Here is a 24,369-nt window from a genome sequence, read left to right as displayed (position 1 = left end):
TGCTGTCATCGGAAGACGTCACTGTGCACAGCCCAAAGGTGAGGAGAGAGAGTGACTCAGCCTCGTGTGAAGGAAGTCTGTGCAGACATTTGGAGTTCTCCATCATGAATACCTTTGTGGTCACTTATTTACAGCGGTGTAGCCTTGGATAATCTTTTATCCTTTGACTTGTAGTATGGGACATTGGTATTTATTTTGTTACCCGAGTTATTCTGTCTTTGGCCATTAAGTGCTCTTGCGGCTGGCTTCTGTGTCCCTTGTATAAAATGTCACTATTACCCCCCTTTACATGCACTTCTCACTACTTCTCACACGTAGGCATGCAAAGAAAATCGTAGTCAAAGATTAAGTGTTAAAATAAATGACGAAGACCTGAGGCAGCTCAGTGGGTAGAATGCTTGCTTAGCATGCATAAGGCTACTAAGGTAAAGACAGACAGACAGACAGAAAGGAAACAAGGTCAGGGAGCATACAGCCCAGAGACAGAACACTTGTCTAACATGCATTAGGCCCTAGAATCTGTCTCTCCCTGGAATCACAAAGCAAACCATTGAATACATAAATTATTAGAAAGTTTCAAACTCCTGAGGTATTAAAACTGTGTGTGTGTGTGTGTGTGTGTGTGTGTGTGTGTGTGTGTTGTGTTCCATTCCCGCAGTTCTTCACTATTGGGTAATCATTTTGTTACAACACATGCTTTATTCTCAGTCAATCCAAATTTTTGCTAATTTACACAAAAGCACTATAAGATAAAAAGTAAGGGGCACATCTCTAATCCCAGCATTCGAGAGGCAGAGGCAGGTGGAGCTCTGTGATTTCAAGCCAGCATGCTTTACGTAGAGAGTTCCAGGCCAGCCAAGCTACATAGTGAGACCCTCACTCAAAAACAAAACTAAACAAAAAAACCAGCCACCAACAATAACAACACACTGGGGTCGGGGTGTTGGAGAGGTGACTCGGTGTTTAAGAGCACTCCCTGCTCTTTTAGGGGACCCAAGTTTGGTTCCTAGGACCCACGTCTGACAGCTCAAAACCGCCTGTGGCTCCTGTCCAGGGTACCAGATGCCCTCTTCTGGCCGCTGCTGGAACTTGCGCACATGTGGCATACATTCACAGACATGCATGTACATAAATAAAAATGTTTTAAATGTTAAAATGTTTTAAACACATTGAAAGGGGTAAAAAGAAATGTTTAGAGGCACATGAAGGTTCCAGAACCACTTCACAGGAAAATAAAAACACTAATAATTCCAAAACCATAACTGAAAGTATATCTTCATGGCTTCCCAGCCCCCACCCTCACCCCCACCCCGTTGATCAGTCAGCATGTGGCCATGAATGCAGACCCCGACTGCTCCAGCCCTTCTCAGCCACTCTCACCTCCACAGGGGAGGTGTCCTGACCACACACCTCAGCACCCTGTGCCCGGGGCTAGAAAACAAAGCAGCATCCTCAAGCATAAGGCTCCACCTGCTGCCCAGCAGTGGCCAGCCTGCTGCTCCTCTCTGGACTGGTCATACTGGAGCTCTGTAACTAGAGGAATGGTGAGCCCAGAATGGGTTATCCTGTCTGCTCTCTTGGTTCAAAATGACCTTGCAACCTGCCCAGCCACCTGGGAACCCTGTGCCGGCACCCACAGCTGATGTTTTCAATCTGTGCTTTCCACCTCCCTTCACCAGGACAACCCTCATCTCCCCTGAGCTGCACAACAGGCCTCTGAGGCAGGCTGGGAGCCTGTGTGCTAAATACAAAGAATGCAACTGAGGTAGAGACCAGTCAGAAGCAGCCAGCCTTCCCTCTGAACGGAACTCTCCCCATACACCAGGCTCTACACGGTCTCTTCTGGGGAAGATGCTCCCTCAAGACTTCTTTCCAGGCCTGGGAAGACCCCGGAAGCTGTTCTGAGGCTGTTGTCTCTGCATCTGTCTATAAAGAAGGAAATGCAGCTGGTGGGTTTGTGTAGCATATGCAAGAAGTGGGGTTCAATCCCCAACACAAGAACAAGGAGAGGAGGAGGGGGAGGGAAAAGGGCAGGGAGGAAGAAACAACTGGCTGAGGAGGCTGGATCTCCTCTTCGCTAACAGCAACATCAAGGCCAAGACCACCGTAGGAGTGTGGGAATACCCATGCCAAGACTGACACCCAGGGGCCTGTGTGGCACCCAAGAGCCAGGGTTTCTCAAGCACAACACTGTCAGTCTTGATGCCCTTAGGAGTTTGGGGTGCTGATCCTATGTGGTGGGGGCGCCCTGTGTATTGCAGGAAGTTCAGCATGATCCCAGCCTGGCCTCTACCCTCTAGATGCTGGAAGTAGCCTCTGGTTGTGAAAACCAAGTATGTCTCCATACACAGTTAAATGTCCCTTGGGGGACCACATCACACCCCAGTTAGAACCACTGCTCTAGATTGTCTATCTTATTTGTATTCTTTTCCAGGGATGTAACTTCATCAATCCATACTATGAGTTGACTTATTTACACGTTGTCCCTTGGTATCCATAGGGAACCATTGAGGACACGCCTTACCTGGGAAGGTGTAAACAATGTCCACCCTCTCCTCCTAAGGTTCCAATGACCCATCGAAGTATAATTCCATCAGAGTTCACTTTAGGGAATCACTGAGTTAGTGTAACTCCTTACAGGGCACGGGTGGGAGGAGAGCAGGTGATCCCAAAGCAGCCACACTGGAAAGTCTCCACCCCACTCAGTGGATGGCTTCCTCATGGCTGCATAGATGGAGCCTCCTTCTAGTAACCGCCCCCAGCCTTTGCATCTAACGCCTCCTGAGACACCTACCCCAAACCCACCCAATGCAGACCAGTGCAATCGGGGCAGAGCTGCATACACATGGCCGGGAGGAGTAGCTGGACTCTCAGGTGTGGATCCAGTGAGTCACACTCAGCGGCTCTAGAGGATGTCAACAGTCAAGAAGCCTCATGATGGACACCTGCCAGCAGGCACAGCCGAGCTAATGAAGACAAGAGCTGTTTTGCTGGGGAAGCTGCATTCTACAATAGGGATTTACTCCAGGGTCTCAAAGACACCCAGATCTACAATGTCCAGTGTCTTATTTAGAATGGGGCCATATTTGCATGGATCCTACACATCTTTCCTGTATACCTCTAGTCACAACTGCATTGCTTATGCTCCCTATGACAATGTGGGTACTATGTAAATTATTGTGAGAGCTTGGGTGTTTTTTCATACTTTATTTTGTAAGTATGCGAGTGCATGTGCACATGTATATGTGGGTGAGCACAAAGTCCAGAGGTGGTCATCAGATCCTTTGGATCTGGAGTTACGGGCATCTGTGAACTGCCGCGTGCTGGGATCTCTGAGACCGGGTTTCTCTGTGTTGTTTTGGTGCCTGTCCTGGATCTCGCTCTGTAGACCAGGCTGGCCTCAAACTCACAGAGATCCACCTGGCTCTGCCTCCCAAGTGCTGGGATTAAAGGCATGTGTCACCACCACCCAGCAAGCACTTTTAACCACCATCTCTCCAGTCCTTTGGTTTATTTTATTTTTTTAAGATTTATTTATTATGTATACAGAAGAGGGTGCCAGGTCTCATTACAGATGGTTGTGAGCCAATATGTGGGTGCTGGGAATTGAACTCAGGACCTCTGGAAGAACAGTCGGTGCTCTTAACCTCTGACTCATCTCTCCAGCCCCCCATTGGTTTATTTTTATTTTGCTTTTTGAGAGAGGGTCTTACCATGTAGCCCAGACCTACCTTAAACTCACCCTCTGCCGGCTTCAGTCTCCCAAGTTCTGCAAATGCGCACCACCATGTCCAGCTTTATTATCCTAGACTGTGTACGAAGTAATGATAAGGGTAAAAGTCAGAATATGTTAGGTGTAGACACATTTTTCTCCCAAATGCCATTGGTTGAAGTTGTAACTGAGGGAACCACACAGATGGAAGGCTTCAAAACACTACCTATCAATTCAGGAATTCTTCATGCGGGGGATGTTCTAACTTGTGGCTTTAAAATCTGGTCTCTGACATACACATAGAGGACAGCTGTCCTCTTCTATGGGAGAGGAGGACATCAAAGACATGAAATCCTGGGCTAAGGGCAGTTTCCTGGTAGAATGCTTGGCTAGCTTACACAAGGTTCCAGATTCAATCCCCAGTACTCAAGGGTTGGGGGTAGTTAGTGGAAAAAATCTGAATATTTGTCCCCCTGCCAAAAGCCTGTCTTCTGGGGCGCCTTTAGCCAGTCTTCGCAGAGGGTTTAGCTGCAGACACTGCAGTGCCAAGTGACTTCTGGCTATCACTCACTCTTCCCCTCACCGTCTCTCTGCCAGCACCACACATCTTCTGTGTGGACCCGCTTTACTCCTGAGAACAAACGGGCTGCCTGCAGTACGAGGGATGCCGTAGCTCGTTCTATCCCCAGCAAACAAAAGCCAGTTTCTCCACCTCCCTCCTACTTACCATCCAGTCCCAGGTGGAGCTCACTTGATTTTCTTTTTCTTTTGAGCATGGAGAGACCGTGCCTGAAAGCTGAGCCAATCGAATGCTATGTCTGGAAATACGCTAGACTTAGTTGACTCCCGCTAAGCCTGACGTGACTTTTCTCACTCACGTAGAACGACACATTCTCGTTCCATTTTTGACTTGGGTTAATCTGAGCTGGACTTCAGTGGGTGGGAGTCCTGCACCCCTGACCCGTACATCTTTCTGCATTGAGAAACGTGACACTGGGAAGCACCTGGCTCTTAGGAGGGCTTTGGAAAGCCCGGCAAGCCTGGCTCTGAGTTGTAACCATTCCCGACCGCAGTGATGGGCAGCGGGGTGTTTGTGTGGGTGTAAGAGGGATGCAGCATGTGACTACAGAGGGACCATTGCAGCATTGCCCTGGGATTGTCGGGGGGTGGGACCATCTCCTTCCGTCTCAGCCCCTCAGCTGAGTCCCATAACCTAGCTGCCTGTAGCCAGACTCCCTGGCCTACTCAGGCCGTACACCTGCAGCCCAGCTGCTCAGGCCCTACACCTGCAGCCCAGCTGCTCAGGCCCTACACCTGCAGCACAGCTGCTCAGGAGGCGGAGGCAGGAGAAGCACCTGAGCACAGGAATTTGAGGCCACCCTGAGCAACATAGTGAGACACTTCCAAAAACAACACCCCACCCCCCCCAAATCAACCTCACTGAAGTGTATACTTTAAAAGTATGACTTTTGGAGCTAGCAAGATGGTAAGAGCACTTACTGCAAAACCTGAGGACCCGGATTCTTCTCCCAAGACCCACGTGGTGAAAGGAAAGAACTGATTTCCAGAAGTTATCCTCTGACCTGCACATGTGTGTTGAGGCACACACATGCACAGGTACACATAAATAAATGTAAAGAAAATAAGTGAATGTCCCAGCAGCACTCGGGAGGCAGAGGCAGGCGGATCTCTGTGAGTTCAAGGACAGCCAGAACTGTTTCACAGAGAAACCCTGTCTCAAAAAAAAAATTACTCTTGAATGGGTTCAGGGGATTGGAACTCAGTCCCTCCCACTTGGGAAGCAGTACTTTACTCCCTGAACCATTCCCAAGCCTTCTCTCTCTCTCTCTCTCTCTCTCTCTCTCTCTCTCTCTCTCCCCCTCCCTCCCTCCCTCTCCCTCCTTCCCTCCCTCACTCTAAATCAAGGAGAGGGGATAGAGAGCTGGCTAGGTGGCACCATGAGTGCTTTCTGCTCTTGTGCAGGACCCAGGGCTCTGTTCCCAGTACCCTCAGTCAGGTGACTCACATCCAGGGATCCCATGCCCTCTTCTGGCCTCCTCAGGCTCCTGCAAGTCTGTGGTACATAACAAACTAACTCATGAAGACTCCTGCACACACACATCAGAAACCGAACAACAACAAAAAATTCTTTTTGCAAGCAAGAAGAAGCCCTGGGAAAACAGCCTCTAAGAGAGGAAGCATGCCTAGCACCCTTGGTGTAGCAGTACACACACACACACACACACACACACACAGTGAAGTAATGCGTGGCAGCCTCTGTTCACCAAGGGGCTAGAGAACCTGGTAGGGCTCCCTCTGGCTGAGGCAGGTACAGGAATCCTACTTAGATGTGAGTGAGCCTGGGCCTGATCAAGGACACCTGACATGAAGGACCAGTCACAAGTACCATAGTCCCCTTCCCTGTGGGACCCTTTGCCTTGAGTCATCCCTTGGAGAACCTGCCCTGGTCCCCGGCTTTCCCTGCCTGGAATGGGGAGGGGAAACCCAGCACTGGCCCAGGGTAGGGGAGAGGCTGAGAACCCTTACCCTGGTGGTGGCGGAGAGCCTTTTGAGCTTTTGGAATGTTGCCAGGAACCCAGCCGAGAGTCTGATCTCCATGGGCACTGATGGAAGCCAGAAGCCAGGCATCTGGAAAGAGGATGAATCGATGAAGTTGATGGACCCCTTTCCCAGCAAGACTTGGAGAATGGGAGTGCCGAGCAGGTCAGTGTCCTCCAGCAAAGGGTGTGAGGGGATCCAAAAGGAGTCCCTGGGGGGCATCGGGCAGGGGAGAGGTAAGGACACAGGCCAGCCAGAGGTTGAGCCCACAGGAAGACAGCTGCACTGTGAAGGTGACAGTGAAGGGCGGGGTACACCACGGGACACTGTGCAGGGCACAGCAAGTGCAGAGATTCACACACCGTCTGCTCCACGGTGGGGGAAAAGGACAAGGCTGCTCTAATGAAGCAAGATGGCTGCCTGGAGGTCTTTGCACCCTAGCAGACTCATCTCCCTTTGCCCTCTTCAAACTAAAGCAACCCAGTCTATTCCCAGATGGAAACTTGAGGCTCAAGACAGTTAAGCCACGAACCACAAACCGGGCATGGAGTTAATCCAAGCACTTGGGAGACAGAGGCAGGAGGATCTCTGTGAGTTTGAGAGTGAGTTCCAGGGCAACTGGAGCTACACAGTGAGACGCTGTCTCAAGAGGAGGAGCGGGAGGAGGAAGAGGAGGAGAAGGAGGGGGAGGAGGAAGAGAAGGGGGAGGAGGAAGAAGTTCAACCGCGGAATTTGAACCGGGCCTCACTGACTGCACACTCTCCATGCTCTTAATCACATCCTGCAGTGTTTGCGTCTGGCAGCAGTGCTGAACAGAGTTTGGAGTGGAGTCACCAAGAGAGCCAGAACCTCTTCAGGGAGACAGCAGCCAGGTAGGCAAGGAAACATGGTTTCAGACAGCCTGGGGTAGGAGGCGGGGAGCTACTAGCTGTCTGGACAACCCTAGATCCCCACCTAGTGGTCAGAAAGAGCCTTTTTTTTTTTTTTTTTAAACGTCTGGAGACATCGATCCAATCAGGTCACCTCGCCCTCCAGCAAGGAACACCTCCATTATGAGCCCGAGTTCCGGAGAAAGAAGGGTCCCACCAGCCAGCACACACGCACTAACATTCACAGTCCTCCTTTGCGGAGGGCGGCGGGGAGTTTATACTCTTCTAGGTTAGGTGCCCAGGCTTCCATTTCAGGAGAGGCAGTGGGAGCCTGACAGCTTCTGCCGGGCGGTTATACACAGTATCGCCCTATCCTCCAACAGTTAGGTACTGTGATCTCTGCTGAAGCAATCGGGGAGGGTAAAATGGCACAGTCATTGATTGCTAACTACCAAACACTATGCTAGGTACCCAACTCAGAACAAAGAAGGCCAGAAAACCCTGCAGGAAGCAGTGGGCCCAGTTTTAAAGGAAGGCAGCAGGGCATAATGCAGAGGGCCCCAGGCGAGGTTCCCAAGAGTAGCCTAGAGCAAGAGGGGAGGGGCGGTAAGCAGGACTCACAAAGGCCCCATGGCCAGGCTAAAGAGCCCGGAGCACCATAGGAGTTCTGCAACCTTTGGAGGGTTTCCAGCAGGGTTGGCCTCATCATAGGACACTAGGAATACTCACCAGCAGACATGCTAGGCGGCTCCACAAAGGTCTTGGGTAGAGAGGTCCCGGAGTAGGAGGAGCAAGTCTTTTGCTCCAGAATCCAGAGAGTACCAAACCCCCAGAGCACAGAAAATTATCAGCCTTGCTGAAGAGCAGGATTGAAAGACTAGTAGTACCGGTATGTAGGTAGCCTGGGACCTTCTACAGCACAGGAAGTACACACACACACACACACACACACACACACACGCACGCGCACGCGCACGCACACGCACACGCGCACGCGTGCATGCAAGCACACATGCACACATGTGCTTCTGCCAACCAACCTGGGCCTTGGTTCTGAGGAGGCCTTGACTGGCTAGGATTGAAGCTGGATGTCCTCAGGAGCTCTCTACAACAGACTCCAAGTGGTCTTGGAGGAGGGCCTTTGGCCTAGGCCTTGGGTAAGAATGTCCAGCAGGGATTCTCCTGAAGGCCCTACTGTAAGGGTTCTGTCCTTAATTACGTCATCAGCCTGGGACTGCAGGCCAGCCTAAAAAGCATATGGGCCCTCTGTGGCCCCTCTTCTCTCTTTCTGCCCTCCGCAAGGTCTCTCTCTCTTTTTCTCTTCCCCTCTCTCCCCCTCTCTCCCAATAAAGCTCTAAAAAGGTAACTATGGCTCGTGACAGCCTAAAAAGCGAGCAGGCCCTCTGTGTGTCTCCCCTTCCCTCTTTCCGTCCTCTGCACAGTCTCTCTGTCTCTCTCCCACCCCCTCTCTCCCTCTCTATCAATAAAGCTCTAAAAAGGTAACTATGGCTCATGACTTTCCTCCAGCATGCTCCATGGGCGGTAGCCAGCCATCAGCAGTGCCGATTTAACCAACACCTGCTTCTGGGTGGGGTGGAATTCATTCATTTCTTCTTCAAATGCTTTCTGTACCCCTCTTACTTGTTGGAGAAGTATTAGGTCTGGGGTCCCAGCAATGAGCAAAAAAGACACCAGCTGCCCTTTGGGGGAGCCAATGATCTTGTAGGACACAAAGATTTGATGAAATCCATACTTTCCCCCATGACAGTGCATAAGGTCTGGTCCAAAAGGACTGAGCCCCAGAAAGCAGGGCCAGGGGAGAGCCCGCCTGTGTGTCTTTAGTACAGGATACCACTGTGTAGTCCAGACTGGCTCAGTGTCCTTTCTTTTTTTGTTTGGAGAGAGTTTGTTTGTTTGAGATGGGAATCTCTGTGTAGTCCAGGCCTGTCTTCATCTAGTGGTAATACTCTGGTCTCAGCCTACTAAATGTCAGATTACAGGCATGAGCCATCATAACCAACTAACCTCAAACTCATCATCCTCCTGCCTCAGCTTCCCCTATGCCTGAGTGTATCTGTATATAAGGAAACCTCTGTGATTACAGGACTGTGTCTGTATGGGGTCAAGTGTGGGCAGCACCTGTACAAATGTCTATTTGTGGCTATTAGTGTACATGTCATCTCCACATGGACTGTGGAGATGTGGGGGTGGGGGGTTACTTCTCAAACCTAAGAGGTTTCTATGGCGCAGGATATCAGTGCTGAGACCAGAAACCTTATGGACAAACTGGGAAAGATTAGAAGAGATGTCTGATTTGAAGGGAGTAATATCCCCGGCTGAGGAAAGACAACTAAGGATCTAAGCATCCACTCCAGCATTAAATAAAAATTACTCCTATGACAGCCCATTATGGGGGCTGGGCCAAATGACCTGGGAGACTCTGGTGCCCCAAAAGCATAGGGCAGGAACCCTCAGGGCTCTGGGAAAGAGCAAACTGGAAGACTCTGAGATCTGTTTCTTAGCTCCCTTGAGCCTGGACAGGGCTAAGCCTTGATTTTTTTCCCTCTGAGATGAAAGTTCCCACCCCAAGAAGAAGAAACATGGTTAGCATGTAGTAGGTGGTCCACAGCTCCTCCTGTCAGGCTGAGGAGCAGTTGCCATGGAGCCAGAGGACATCCTGTTCTCCTCAAGAAATAAAAATAAGAGTGGAGATGGGTCATGTCTAAGCCCCGCTGCTAGAGCGACGTGACGCCAGCATCCATCTTAGTCTCCTAATTCAGGCCCCTTCTCCCACAGACACAGACTCTGGCCAGGACATCAGGGCTCAGCACCCGGCAGCAGAGGTCATGCACCAGGCCCTTTTGTCCTTTCCCAGCAGCGAGGCTGGAGGCTGACTCGTACCATCATCACCTCATTAGCTGCTGCTGCCAAGGGCCCTGCCCACAGGATTGTGAAAGAGTCCTGTCCTCTATTTCCTGGATACCCTGAAGGCCTTCATTTCTCTGAACCCCAATGTTTAGAGAATCATGAATTCCATGGTTCAGGATCACTGTACTGCCCCTGAACTGACCTTCAGTGAGAGCCCTTGTGTGCCAGTGCTTTGAAGACCACAGAACCTTTCATTCAGGGAAGGAGTGAGTCCATATAAGTAGCCCAGATCTAGGGGATACCCTTTAATGGGGGGCCCCAGAAGGTCTTCCACCGGTATCGCTTTCTCTCTTTGGGGAGAAGCTGCATACAGTCTGTCTGCAATCTGTGGTACTGGAGGCCACAGTCACCTCCTCACAACCCATCAGATGTGCCCTCTCCAAACTCAGCTTGGTGGGAAGGCTGACCAGTGACAGCCACATCCCACAGGGACTGGAGGCAGCTGGAGCCAGCTGGTTCCCTGAGGGTTTCAGAACCTGGAATGCAGTTTCCTAATTGGGAATTCATCCAGGCCACCAATCCTGCCCCCACCCCAAGAATCTTAGCAACAGCCAAAGTCCCCAAGGTCTGTGAATGGTTATGCCTCTCTCTCAGGCCCAGCTTCCTCAAGGATTAGGTGTTTGTCAGGGGCAGTTGAGGTTGAGGAGGGGAACACTTCAACTTGTCACTCACATATCATTTTGATTTTAGTCTGCTTTGCCAACGAGGATTCTGAAGCCCAGAAAAGAGAGTCATGGCGTCCAAAGTCTTACAGCTAGAGGCAAAGTTTGACCTTGAACGTGTTATCTCCTGTTCAGTTTTCCTACAGAGCCTGTGTTCTGCAATAGATGTATATGTTGATGACTATTAAATTACTGAAGGTTTGACCCTCTCCTCTGGTAACCCTGATGGAGAAGATGCTGAGCCTGGCTGGGGTGGGGAAATGGATGTAATGAAAGATTGGTGGTAACGGGGCAGCTGTGTGGGGTTTTTTTTAGGGGGGGGAGCTGCTGGAATCTTTGGTGCTTAACTTCCAAGAATTACCCCCAACTCTAAATGTGCCGGTTCTTAGCTTTACCCATGCTGAGTCTCCTACTCAAACCTGCCCCCAACCTCTGTTTGCTCAGCCCTGCATCCTTATTCAACACCTCCTCCAACTGGAAAAACTGAAGATCCAAAGTCTCTCCTGAGCCTTTAGTAGTCTTGTGAGACACGATCCTCAGTCCTCAGGTACACTGCTCCCAGGTGTATGTATGCCCAACAGTCTCTTCGAGTGACCTTGAAGATCTGGGTGAGGCTGAGGAGGTGGAGATAAGAGCTGAGGAATGCCTTGGCCAGCCTTTACACTCTAGCGTGCATGGTCCAGTGGAGCCTACACTCTAATTCGCCACAGGCATGTTTTCCAGAGCTCGCGGATGCCAGCCCTGACTTCGCCTCAGAGAGACCAGGAAGACCAGAGGCAAGCTCCTTCCCTGTTCTAAGTGGGATCCCAAGGGCCACAGCCCAGACAGGCACATCAAAGGCCATAGGTGGTTGTTTCTCGGTCCGGCTGGCACTGCAGGGCAGGCAGTTCCAAAGAGAAGACCCCACAACAAGCTTTGAGCTCTCTCGTCGGTGCCCGCAGCCGTCTTCGGTAGCCTCTGGAAAGTTTCTGGGCTTGGACCTACAGTGGTCGGAGGTTCTGTCTCACTGCCCATTTCCCCGGACACAGGACACAGTGCATCTCAGGCTCTGGCAGGCCAAGTGTTGGGTCGGCTGCGGACTGGCCCCTGGCCTGGAGCGCCATCTAGTGGGGACGTTAGGAGTTCCTGCGGCCTGAGAACTGGACAGGCTCCCGCGTCCCGTGCAGCCTCAAAAAAGGGAGGGAGTTGGGGTCCTCCGCATCCACAAACCCGATGGACAAATATGCTCCCCAAGAGGGCCCAAAAGAAACTCCGAGGGGCAAACAGTCCTCCGGATACCAACACTTTCCCTGCGGGGCCACCTGCCTGCACTCCGGAGACGACGCAATGCCCAGAGACCACCTGGAGCGCCCAGCTCTCTCCAGCGCTCGGGGACGTCATCCCGCTGCCGCCCAGTCCTTAGAGCCCGGGACTCGAGAGCCTCGGGAGGACTCTGCCTACCCGATAGTGCTCCAAACTTCGGGGTCAAGGGCGGAGAGGCGGATGGGTTCGGGAGGAGGAAGCGAGACTGGCTCTAGGGGGTCGTTCTCAAACTAGAAAGGAGAGCTCAGAGTTGCAACCGACCTCTCGCAGACCTGTCCCTCGCTGCCACCTTCTCCTCGAACGGCAGGGGGCGTGGCCTTGAGCCTGCGCAGTCGAGGGCGGGTGTCCGGGAGATCCCCGCGCGCTGTACTCCTCCCTTAGCCCGCCAGCCCGCCGCCGCCTGGGAAGGTGGAGCCCAGCTCCACGCCCTCCGGGAGGGCAGAGCCAACTACCGAGGTGCAGATGCCCTCACTGGCAGCCGGGAAGTTGGGAGGGAAGGAATAGCTCGAGGGTCCGGAAGCCTCGGGTTAACCGCGTGGGAAATACCGTGTCCTAGGTCTCGGGATCCAAGCAGTTGGGCCGCTAGGGGTCTCACCGAGCCCCCAAATTCTGAATCTCCCTGTTCTTCGGTGAATCACACTCAGTCCTAAACCAGCACACACCGTTCTGTCAGACCCCACACTCCCCCTAGAGATTCTAGGCGACACGCTAGGTCACCCACCCACAGGCCTCAGCGACCCTTCGATCCCCATCGCTCACACATGCCCCCTCTGCAGATGGATTTGCCGTCCAAGGCCCCCCGATAGCAAGTCCTGAAGGGTTAAGAAGGCCGTGGGGTACCGGAGCAGCGGGTACGAGGGCGCCTGAGCTAATTGGCGACCCCAGAGACAATGCAGGCTGGGAAGGCTGGTGGCTTAATTGGGCCTGGGAGTGGCCTGGCCTTTGTCTGGGACAAGGCACAGCCCATCGGCTGCAGGATCCCCAAGCTGCACTTGGCCTTGCAGCTGGGGCCCAGCGGACCACTGGGTGGGCAACTCCCGGAGTGGGGGCCGTGTAAGTAAGGGGGGCGGGAGGACTCTCCAAACTGCGTTCCAGGATCTGAATTATTACCCCACCCGAGCTGCTGCAGGCGGCCTTCAAAGACAGACCCTCTCCTCTGGCTGCGACCATGCCCTCAGGTGGTGCCCCCTGGTGTCCGCAGGCCGCGGGGGACCCACCGCCAACTCCTAGCATTCTTTTCTGGTTGAAAGTGAGAGGCCGCAAAAAGCCAGTGCACGCCTTGCCCTGTGAATTTTACAGGCGTTTCAACCCACAGTGACCTCGAATAAACGCAGAGATAAGGAGAGGTGCTATGTGAACGGGCGAGGGAGCTTTCCTGTTCCTGCTTGGTTCATGGACCACATTGCTGGACCAGTTCAAGTAGATCAGAGACAGGGAAGCCATAACCCACCTAGGGTTGCGATGAGAACTTCGACGGCCTCCCCCGGCCCCCACTCCAACCTCTCTTCCCCTCAACCCATAGACTTCAGCATAGTTTGGGCAGCCTTCTTCCAGGGAGAGTTTGATCCCTTGCAAACGTGTCATCCTAGGAAGGAGTCCGGAGCATTTGGAGGACCCGGAACTTTCAATTCTACCTGCATGTCACCCTCCCTTTCAAATCACTATCCCTGATGTCCCTGGGCTAGTTGGAAGCCAAACAACCAACACCCCCCGGGGGGTGCACAGTGCCCAGAGAGGCAACCTCCTTGATCAAACCCCCTGGATTTAAAGGAAGAAAGATGGGGTGCTCAGCGACCACAAACCCGGGGACATGTTGAAGGAGTAACTGCTTGCCAGCCACCCGACCACACCGGTTAAGGACTGAAAGCGCCTGCCAGTTTAGTGATGATGAGAGGTACGACCCTCTGGAGCGAGATGGATGGGGGCAGCTCGCTGTCCTTGATGGAATGGGTCTTGGGGAAGCGCTAGCCCAATGGGCCTGGTGAGACACAGCCGGGACCCCCTTGAAAGTCACCAGCCAGCTGAAGCAGGGAAGGGAACAGCTTGGTGACCCACACTCACAGCCCGGGAGTTAGCCGAGTTCTAAGGAGGAGTTTTTAGGCCAGATTTTGCCACTCTATTCAGCAGCCCAAACACCAAATGATTCCAGAAGGCAGAGGGATGGGACAGAATTCTGGAGGCCACCCCAACACACGCGCTGGAAAGGAGACCGTGAAACGGGAAGCATCCACTTTCCCAGACCATGTACCCAGCAAACGTTGAAAGGGGGTGATGAGTGGGTCCACAGTGTTCTAGAAAGGAAATCGGAGACCAGGCCGCTCTTCTGCGCTTGGCTTGGCTCCAGCGACCGGGGCCAGCAGGAGCTGCGGACACACAGCTAGTGGCCAGCAGAGGGAGCCCGGGCCGCGGGCCCGGGTCGCGGGGGCTGCGAGGCCGAGCGGCGCCTCCAGGGCCAGCCTGTGCCCGGCGCCGGCGCCCGGGGTCTCGCGGCTCTGCGTCGTGCAGCCGTCCTGGCCGAGGTGCATGCAGCTGCCAGGCAGATAGGGGCGCCCAGCCCTTGTCCCCGCCTCAGTCCCTTCTTCTGCGCCCACAGAGCCCCAGCCCCGCGCGGCCCACAGAGCGCACAGCGCGGTTCACTTCGCATCGCAGCGTTTTATTATTTACTCGCTTCGTTCTCCCTCTGGAGCAAAAAGTGAAAACCTGAGGTGGGGCCCGTGGGCCGGGCGGGCAAAGCCGGGGCGCAGAGGCTGAGGGGCCCGCGGGGTGGGCCTTCCCAGGGGTTCGGTGCCTCCCCCTTCCCCAGCAGCCAAGGATCCTGGGGCCCTGTACAATATAGATGCTCATGTAAAATGAAAAAAAAAATTAAGTGCTATGAGTTAATCTCTAAATATATGTACACAGCAATGTACACCTTTGAATAAATTAATACGAATTTGCATCTTCTGTGAACCTTAAAGCTTATTTACACAAATTACCATTTATTTCATAAATATCTTTTGCCCCCTGGGGACTCAAAGCAGAGTGCAACTTCCTCCGCTGACCGAGGAGGAGGAGGAGGAGGAGGAGGAGAAGAGACGCCTGCCTCCGGTTGGGTAGAGGTGGCAAGACCAGCGACAGGACTCTTAGCTTAAGTCTACACTGACATCAGGCTTCCCTGGCTCCAGCATCCTCAACCCTAGTTTCTCACGACGACATCCAGGCCCAAGGCCAGGGATCGTGGGGTACTCTCCAAAGCGAACACCTCTACCCTATGCACCTTCTGCCTTCCAAAGGGACGTTGGACTCGAAAGGAGACCATCCCTACCCCCATAGTGCTGAAAGAAGGAGGTACCCCCGTAGTTGATCTGGATCAAATCCAGGGTCTCCAGTGCGACTGTGTTGCGGGTAGACTGATTCCTCCTTGAGGCCCTGGGGAAGCGGCCCAGATCCCCAACCTGCCACACGAGGCTCTGTTCTGACTGCTGAAGCCTGCTTTTGCTCCTTTATTTAAATAAATACCCATTCTGTGCTGTACACGTCCCAAGCAGTCGAGGCAGGCAGCCCAGCCCGGGAGACTCGTGTGGCAGCGCAGCAGCCGAGCAGCCCCCTCACTTGGGCGACTCCCGGCCTGGGGAGAGGGCTCTCTGGCTCTCCAGCCCACTCACCAGTCTCTGGATGCTCTGCAGTTCACTGGCCACCTCTTTGGCTGAGCCACTGGGCGATAGGGCCCCCCGGGATGGGCCCCCCACTTTTCGGAGAGCCAGCTCAGGCAGTGGGCTGGGCTCACGGCTGTTTCCACCCGCAGCCTTGGAGCCCTCAGCAACCAGCCCGGTGGTAAGGAGGCTAGTGCTAGGTGGGATGGTGACCGGGATCTGGTAGGGGCTGAAGCGCAGGCGGGGCCGGGCACTGCCCAGGAATGGGCTCCGTGATAGGGAACCAGCAGCGGCAGCGGCGGCAGCTGCAGCGCTGGTGGCCGGTAAAGCCGAGGCGGCGGCAGCCGCTGCTGCCATGTAAGTGTAGGGGTAGGGGAAGAGGCCTCCGAAAGTGGGCATTGGGATTCCCTGGAAGAAACAGAAGGGAACAAGAGTTAGACATCTGTCTGAAGGGTGGTAGCCTGAATACTACAATTTAATACTCCTTGCTCTACTCAAACTAGAAGTCACATAACTATAAAACCGTGGCCTCACAGGTGGAGACGTCCATCACCTAGGGCGAGACGCAAAGGCCTGGAGTTGCCCTTCTCTGTCTGAGCTGGTTGGTATGGTAGGGGTAAGAGAATAAGCATCAGCTGGCTGAACTAGTTATGGGCAAAGGCCTAGAGGGAAGAGAGAGGGCAGGCATGAGGCCAGGTGGCAAGCAGGCAGCTGGTACTGTCATATGAGATCCTTCTCATACAGAACAGTGGTTCCTCCATGCCTTCTGTCTGCAGGATCCAAGGTGCTGCAGGAACACAGACTTGGAAAGCAGGATGCTCAAGTCTCTTACCTGCTTGCCTGCTTGCCTGCTTGCCTGCTTGCCTGCTTGCCTGCTTGCCTGCTCAGGGGTCTCCTGTCTCAGCCAGGATCAGGACACAAGTACTAACCCCTTCATAAACTGCCCTGAATGTTTGACAAAGAACTGAGGGCACTTCTGTGGCAGCTGAGGACAGAATACAAAGTCTTGGCTGGTGGATAGCGGAGCAGCCAGGAAACCCTTGACAAACAGGGCACTCAGCTCATGAGGCCGTGATTTGAGATGATCTGACCTTTGAGATAATGGCTTATGCCCCAGAGTATGTGCCTGCGGAGCAGGTGACAGGCTGACATACTGGAGTCAGAGAAAGCCCGAGTCCTGGTTCAAGCAGGAGAAACCAAGTAGCAGTCTAGACTGGAGGAATAGAAGGGCTTATAAGCCCCACTGTGCACTTCAGACCTGGGACCTCGGGTTGGGAGGAGGGGCAGAAGCTTGGAATTTTCCAAGATTTGGCTTCACCTGACACACAGCTATGGCCTTACCCCCTAACGGCTATACCAACTGATTTCTCATGAGCTCGGGTGTACTCTCTCCTTGATTTCGCACCTACTGACCAGGCTGTGTCCAGAAACTCTGGCTTCTCTATGCCCTCCATGATTCCCGTTAACCACCAGTTTGTTTGGGGAGGGGCATTCACATCCACAGAAAACCAGGGGTGCAGATCAACCCTCCAGCCCAGAGTCATGGTGGTTTGGGTGCCCCAGACACTGCATATACCCTGATGATAAGCCCTGCTCAAAACTCATTTCAGAGCCCCACCCCCGACTTTACACACATTCGCTTCTGAACCAAAGCCACATTCTCAAAAATCCAAACTCCGATTTTCCTTCCCTGCAGATAAGATCTCAAGGGTTCAATTTGCCAGAAACCTCAGCGGGAAGAGACTGAATGAAGAGATTCCAAATCTTTCCGCAGGGAATATTCCACCCAAGTAACTAAAGAGGCTGCTCTGCGCATCGGATCTCCTTATTGTGCCACTGGCCACATTTTCATAAACTCTCCCCTGGGAACTCAGAATTTCAGTAGGAGGCTGTGGGGGAACTAAGCCCCCTTCCCTGGATGTGGATGGACAGTTAGGTGATTCAGAGTAGGGCAAAGACCAGTCCAGTTACTAGTCAGGGAAGGCGACTTCCTACTTGAGGACCTCCAAGGGGCCAGGGATATCAGTGAGGTGAGTCATTTTGGTAGTCAACTGCCCAGAAAACAAGGCAAAATCCCCTTCTTCCTTCGTCTAGCCTATAGAATCTTCCAGAGCCAATCAGGAGGTAAAGATTTTCCTTCTCAGAAGTTTCCTAGGGCCAGAAAAGTGAACCCCATAAAGCCCTGGAGCAACCCTAGTTGGTCAATCAGAAAAGTGTTGAAGGGTGCTGTCTCACCCTTCGCTGGGGTTATAGAGAAGGAAACAGGCCCAGAAAGGAACAGGGACTTCCCTAAGGTCACACAGGGTTCAGAAGCAATGTCCTGGGTAGATCATAAGCAGGCGTTCTGTTTGAATCTCTCAGGACCTAGATGGTTTTTCTGTAGACTGGATTAGGTCTTTCTCAGAGGATCTGAGTACCTACAGCATCACTCAAGCTCTCTGCCCATCTCACCCACCACCGAGCTGCACCTCCCTCCCTCGGCTGCCGCTGGCGGCAGCCCACAGGCCTTACCTGAGATGCCAGCATGTGCTGGGAGAGGTGGAACGGGAAGGGCGCCCCGGTGCCTGCAGCGCTGGCTGCGGGACCCAGCCCGCCTGCGTCCATCCCCGCCGCGGTTCCGGGCCCAGCGCCTCCGCTACTGCCGCCGCCTCCTGCCACCGAGGCTAGCAGATGACCCATGCCCATGGCGGAGAAGGCTCCGGGGCCCATAGCGAATTGTCCTGGGTGCAGGAAAAGAGGCTGGCCAGCTCCCAGCGGCCCAAAGAACTGCTGCCCGTGCAGGTGGCCGGAGAAGGCCAGGCCGGGCAGGTGGCCCGCACCCAGTGGGGATGCACTGTCTGTCTGCACCACCAGCGGCGCCAGGCTAGGCTCCTTGCCCTCGCCCACATCCTTGCGCCCCTCGTCCTTCCTCCGGGTCTCGGCGCGTTCCTTCTCCAGGCTCCGCAGGCCAAAGGGGCCGTCCCCACCGCCCTCCGTCGGTTCTTTGCTGCCCCTCTCCGGGCTGCGCCGCTCCCGGGCGCGTTCGGGTTCGGTCAAGCGAGCGGGGCTGGCGTCCCGGGTAGGGCTGCGGCCGAGGGGCGCTGCTGAGCGCTCTTCGCCGCCCGGGCGCTCCGGCTCGGGGTCGCTGTCGGCCGCGCACGGCTTCTCCTCGGCTGCCGGGAGAGAGGGAGCACGAGTTACAGAGGCTCAGCCGCAGACCGACGCAGCGCCGGGTCCCGAGAAACCTGGGCTGCCGAGTGGTGGGCACTTCAGACAGACCTGCTGTTGGGAAGGTCAAGTTGGGGGAGTTTCTAGGGGTAGCTGCAGGTCGCATAAATCCAAGACTCATTCTTACACTGGAAGAAAACCAGCCCCGGAGGAGAAAACCTTATTTCTAACCACACGTCCCACGAGGGGTCCAACTCCAAAGCCTAACAAATGTCCTGGCTGCTAGGGATAGTCTCTTACATGGGAGTACCAGACTGGAAACTCTAGCCACATCCAGGTAACTTTTATCCAGGCCTTTAGATTGGCCGACCGCTGAACAAAAGACCGATTTTAAGGGGCACCCTAAGGGGACACTTCCTTAGTCCTTCTTCCCAGACTCGGATCAACCGTGCCGCTCACCTCGGGCCCGGTGCAGGCGCAGGGGACTGGGCGCTGCGCTGGGGGAGGGCGGTGGTTCACGCGCAGGCGGGGGGTCGCAGGACGAGGCGTCGGACTCGGCGCCGTCACGCTCCGGCTTGCAGTGCTCCTCGTACAAGCGGAGAGTCGGCAGAGTGAGCTGCTTCCTGGGGGAGAGCAGAAGGAGCGGTCAGCCGCCAACGCACCCCTCCGGCTTCCTGTGGCCCGGGCTGCGTGTCACAGGCGGCCCGCTGATATCTCACCTTTTCTCCCGACGGCCATTCCCGGTGTCCCGGAAGCCCTTGGCAAACGGGTTGTTGTCGATCTTCAGCTGTGTAATCTGCGGGACCGAGGAAGCGGCACAAAGTCAAGACCTGGCTCTTCTAGCCTGGCCCTGAGCACCCCGAGGTCAACGGCTACGGGCCACAGAGTAGAGAGCCGGGGTAGGGGATGGGGTGGTACCACCCGCCCGGGATGGGAAGCTGGGAGGGGAGGCCAGCAGGCAAGCATCTAGGAAAGTGACAGGGTCTCTTTCTTATTCAATAAATAATCCCTCAACACGCACACACAGGCCCAAGCAAACAAATAGGCTCATGTAGTCACTCAGGTTAAACTATCCACACCTGAGCACCGACAAACACAGTGCCCGCACACCCAAGCCCGCAGGTCCAGGCAAAGGCAAATCATTGCACTCACAGGCCCAGAAGGGCAAGTTTACAAAAAAGCAAAAATAAATAAATAAGTGCTTTTATAGAATACAACGAATTCACTAGCTTCCACCTATGGCTAAGACGCTCCATATAGTGTAAGTGGCTAGGCAGACCCCCGGTTTACAAAGACACCACTAAGGACATGGGGTACACTCTCATTTAATCCACAATGACCTATGAGGGCGCAGACAAGTAGAAAAAAGCCCTCTCACCTGAAGGAGAGCTCGCTCAGTTTTTCCCAAAGGGCCTGGGGCCTGGGTGGACCCAGACAGGCGGTTTAGAGGAGCTCACCAGAGCTCGGCCACCTGTCCCACTCTTTGGCTCCCGTGGAGAGTAAAAATTGGACCCTGCGTTCCTAGCATCTGTGGAGCTTGGGCACATTGCCCCAGGCGCCCCTCTTTTCATTTAGATCCCCAGTCAAGAGCCAAGAAATGAACGAATAAAATGTAAAAATGTCAGCGGGAGCCTGAGTCTCCACTAATTGCTAAGTAAACATCTCCCCTCCAACGATGGCCCAGCTGTGTGAGTGCCTCAGGGGGGTATGTGTGTCCGTGGGGGTATGAGAGGGAGCCCAGGGGACTTATGTAGGTGCTGCCCTTGCAAATCTGACTGGGTGGTGAGTTCTTTAAGCTCTCAGCGATGCGACTGCTATTGGGTGGGTTTGAACCGAAGTTTGGAGTCTATACAAGGTTGGGGGGATGTGGATGGATGGAGGGGCCAAGTCCACTTCCCGCCCAGCACACCTTGTCGTTCTGGTAGGCAGTGACAGCTATGAAGTCAGTCTCTGGGAAGACGTAGGTGCGGAAGGTGCTGTATGGAAGCTTCAGGATATCATTGGCTCGGACGATGTGGAAGCGGGGCTGGTACTTGTGCATGGAGTTCAGGATGGTCTGTGAAGAGCCGGAGGTTCAGGGGGCAGTTCCCTGCCCTTGTCCTCAACCTGTCTACTACTGGGGGCTGACAGCTTTCATATCCTCTCTCTCTCTCTCTCTCTCTCTCTCTCTCTCTCTCTCTCTCTCTCACACACACACACACACACACACACACACACACACGTCTTTTTCACCTACATCCTTTTCTACTTTTCTTTTTACGGCTATTTTCTCTATTACACCCCCCAGCTGGAAACAGACGAAACAGACATTAAACAAAGCAGGAAGAAATAAAAGCCAACTGCAGGCTTTGACTTCACTTTCCAGGACGTTGGTAAGCTCCTCAAGTACTAAGGAAAGAGAAGTGTGTGTGGAGGAAGGCTCACGGGCTGCCTAGAGTGCAACAGAAGCCCCCTCTCTGCCCAATAAACCCCCATCATTGGCTGGGATTTTGACTCCGGCAGAAATGGAGAGTTTCTCATACTGTCCCTTGGCTGGACATCGGCCTTCCTGGAGGGAAAGGTCTCCAGAAGGCCTGAAGAGAGCGGTTTAATTTCTGGATCCTCTAACCTTAGCCTTAGGTGAGCGGCAGGAGTGAGCCTTGGTAGGTTTTCCAAGCTCGGCATCTACAAGCCCATAGCAGAGTGACCTCCACAGGCCCCGTAGCACCTGCCTCCGCCTTGATTTTAGGAGGGGCTCTTAAAACCCTCACAGAGGGAATGGAGATTGTGAGCAGCCTGGAACTTCCCATCAACTGTCTACACACAAATCCGGAAGCCCAGGCCCAGCCTTCTTGGGCCACAGGGCAGTGACCCAGACATGGCTTCTCTAGGGGTTCAACTGAGGCTTCCTGCTAGAAAACCCGTAGCCTCCCTCTAGCCGTGGACGCACCCCGGTTCTCAACACCTCCCCCACACTCACAAAGCCATGCTTGTCAGAAATGTTGTTGGTCAGCTTCAGCTTGTGGAAAGCCACCGGCTTGGCCATCCACTGCTCCCCCGTGGCCGGACTGTCGGGATGAATGTACATGCGTTTGGGCATCTCCGGGTCGGCCTTGCCTGCCACCATCCATCGTGAGTTGTGAAATTTATAACGGCAGTCATCGGCAGCCACGATGTCCATCAGCAGGATGTACTTGGCCTTCTTGTCCAGGCCACTGACTCGCACCTTGAAGGGGGGGAACATCCGCCTCGGAGGGAGGGAAGGGGACATGCCATTGGGACCCGGCTCTTCTTTGCCCCTTTACCTTCCTGATGACTGGACGTCCCTGCCTGAAGCTGCCCGATCTATGTTTGTTTGCCATAACCTCCTCTACGTGTGCTGCGCTCTCTTCTTTTATTGCTACTGGGAAGACCCAACCTGCGGCTGTTACTCCCAGGACACCTCATTTCTGCTGGCCAGACCTGTTTTGTAAAGCCTTGGATGAGCTTTGCACTCAGGTCTGCGGGCCTTTCCTCCACTCTGATCGGAGACGAAGGCTGTTACCCAGGAAAGGAAACTAGGCCCTTTAGAAATACGCTGATTTTTCCCCCTGAACTGCCCTGAAATTCGTTCAGAGGAAACACACTCTTTGGACAGGGCTCGTAGAAATAAATTGGCAAGGTCTTTGTCTGGGAAAACGATATATATAACCTCGATTAGGGATCCTGAGCCTGGAGTTCGGGGGAACAGGGTGAACCTGAGGCCTGGACTCTCAGAGCCTGAAGTGTTGGGAGGATTGGGGATTGTATTTTTCTTCTGGCTTTAAGGCCTCAAGAGGTGGCTGGTCTTGAGCACCAAGCTCCAAGGACAAGCAAGACTCTCTCCAGGGCCTAGCTGCAGGCTCAACAACTCAAGACCCGCTGTGGGGAATCAAGAGGTCGGTCTGGAGCTAGCAGGAGGCGGGATGCTAGTCCCACTATGGACTCCGGGAAACGGAGCGGAGAATCCGGGAAAGGCTCGCTCTCCCTTCTAGGAACTCCGAGATCCACCCGGAGGCAGAAAAGCGAGACCTTAAGGGGCGAAGGAGACCCACCAGAGCCGAGCCTCCGGGGCTTTGAGACTCAGAACGATTGGGACTATTCTTTAGGAGTGTGTTTTCGTTTTATTTCAATCGAGGGATGTTTGCCTTTCTTTTTCTTTTTAATTCGCTCCGGTGCCAAACGAAAACAAGTCAGCTTGCTTGTCTGTGGAGAGGAGCGTGGCGCCAGGGCCAGAGCCGGGCAGCCGAGAGCACCGGGCCGGTGCTGGTGGGTGCTGTCTGGTCCCCTAGCCCGCCCGCCCGCCCGCCGGCCTACCGGCCACCCTACCTCCCGGACTTGGTGATGACCATCTCGGTGCCCAGCTTGTGGAACTGGTCCCACAGCTCCTTGGCCTCCAGCGTCACCTTGGGGTCGTCCTCCACCTCGTCCTCGGGTTCCAGGCTCTTGAGCGAGCGCAGATGCGCGGCGGGCGGGTGCGGGCCGAGTGCCGAGACGTGCAGCCCCGCCTCGGCAGCCGCTGCGGCCGCTGCAGCCGCTGCCGCCGCCCCCGCCAGGCCCGGGTCGGGCAGAGGCTTGGCCAGCGCGCCGGGCGGCAGCGCGAGCGCCGGGAAGAAGGAGGGCTGCGCTGCCGCCAGGAAGGCGGACATGGGGAAGTCGGCGGGCCGTGGCGCGTGGAACGGGTGGTAAGCCATGGCGCTGGCTGCCAGCGCCGGCTCTCTCATCGGGACATCCGGCCCAGGCACCCGGGAGCCGGGGCCGGGGCCGGGGGCGCGCGGCTCGGACCCCCGGCCCGGGCGGCGGCGCGAGCGGAGGACTGACGGCCCCGGCGGCGGGCGCGGCTGCGGCTTCTCCCGGCTCCCCGTCCCGTGCACCTCAAGGGGCGCGGGGCTCTGGGCGCGGGGGCGGAGGGGGCTCTGCGCGGGGCTGGGCTGGGCTGGGCTGGCCTGGCCGGCTCCGGCGCCGGGGACCACGCGCGACTGGTTAGATCTTGTCCTGATCTCTGGAAAACTGTGACTATCTCACATGTCCTGCCCTGCTCGGATCCCCTGCGCTAACGAGCCAGGCCCCCCTTGATTGCTGATTTTACGCTTTTTGGACCAATTGTGGGTCTCCGGGGGCGGGGTTTTGACAGCTCAGGCCAAGCTCCGGACGGGAGGGGGGGCCAAGGAGAAGGTGTCGGAAGCCTCAGCAGTAAGAAAACATGTCAACAGAATAAAATATTAACCAATGACGGGCCAGCGGGCCCCGAGACCCCTCCCCCTGGCCTGGCCCCCACCCCGCCGCCCGCGCGGGCCGCTGCCTGGGCAGGGGCTGGGAAGCGCGGAGAGCCGACATGACCCGCGGAAAGGGCCTGAGGCAGGGGGCGCCCGGGTCCCAGGGCCTTGGGGGAAGGACCCCTAGCCGCATGCCGGCCCCAAGTGCAAAGCATTGACACGTTCCGGAGAGGAGAGGGGGCGCCCTTTCCCTCCCGCGCCGGGAGGCCCGGCCGCTCTGGCCTGCGCCCCAGCCTGGCCTCCCACCCCACTCCCGGTCACCGCCCCGGGTCCCTGCACTTCGGA

General features: G+C 55.0%; 1 protein-coding gene across 1 annotated transcript; it reads right to left on the bottom strand.

Annotated features, from left to right (window-relative positions):
- Positions 1 to 14,977: 14,977 nt before the first annotated feature.
- Positions 14,978 to 24,045, bottom strand: Tbx2 (T-box transcription factor 2). Its single transcript, XM_036196382.1, has 7 exons — positions 23,138 to 24,045; positions 21,771 to 22,038; positions 20,721 to 20,867; positions 19,531 to 19,607; positions 19,271 to 19,434; positions 18,176 to 18,816; positions 14,978 to 16,072 (listed from the first exon to the last, which is right to left on the bottom strand). The coding sequence occupies exons 1-7, from the start codon at positions 23,530 to 23,532 to the stop codon at positions 15,620 to 15,622; spliced, it is 2,145 nt and encodes a 714-aa protein (XP_036052275.1). The 5' UTR covers positions 23,533 to 24,045; the 3' UTR covers positions 14,978 to 15,619.
- Between the last annotated feature and the right edge of the window lie 324 nt (positions 24,046 to 24,369).

Source organism: Onychomys torridus, chromosome 8 (assembly GCF_903995425.1).
Source record: "Onychomys torridus chromosome 8, mOncTor1.1, whole genome shotgun sequence".
Taxonomy (NCBI): domain Eukaryota; kingdom Metazoa; phylum Chordata; class Mammalia; order Rodentia; family Cricetidae; genus Onychomys; species Onychomys torridus.
The sequence above is the reverse complement of the archived record's forward strand: the minus strand, read 5'-3'. Positions and strand labels throughout refer to the sequence as shown.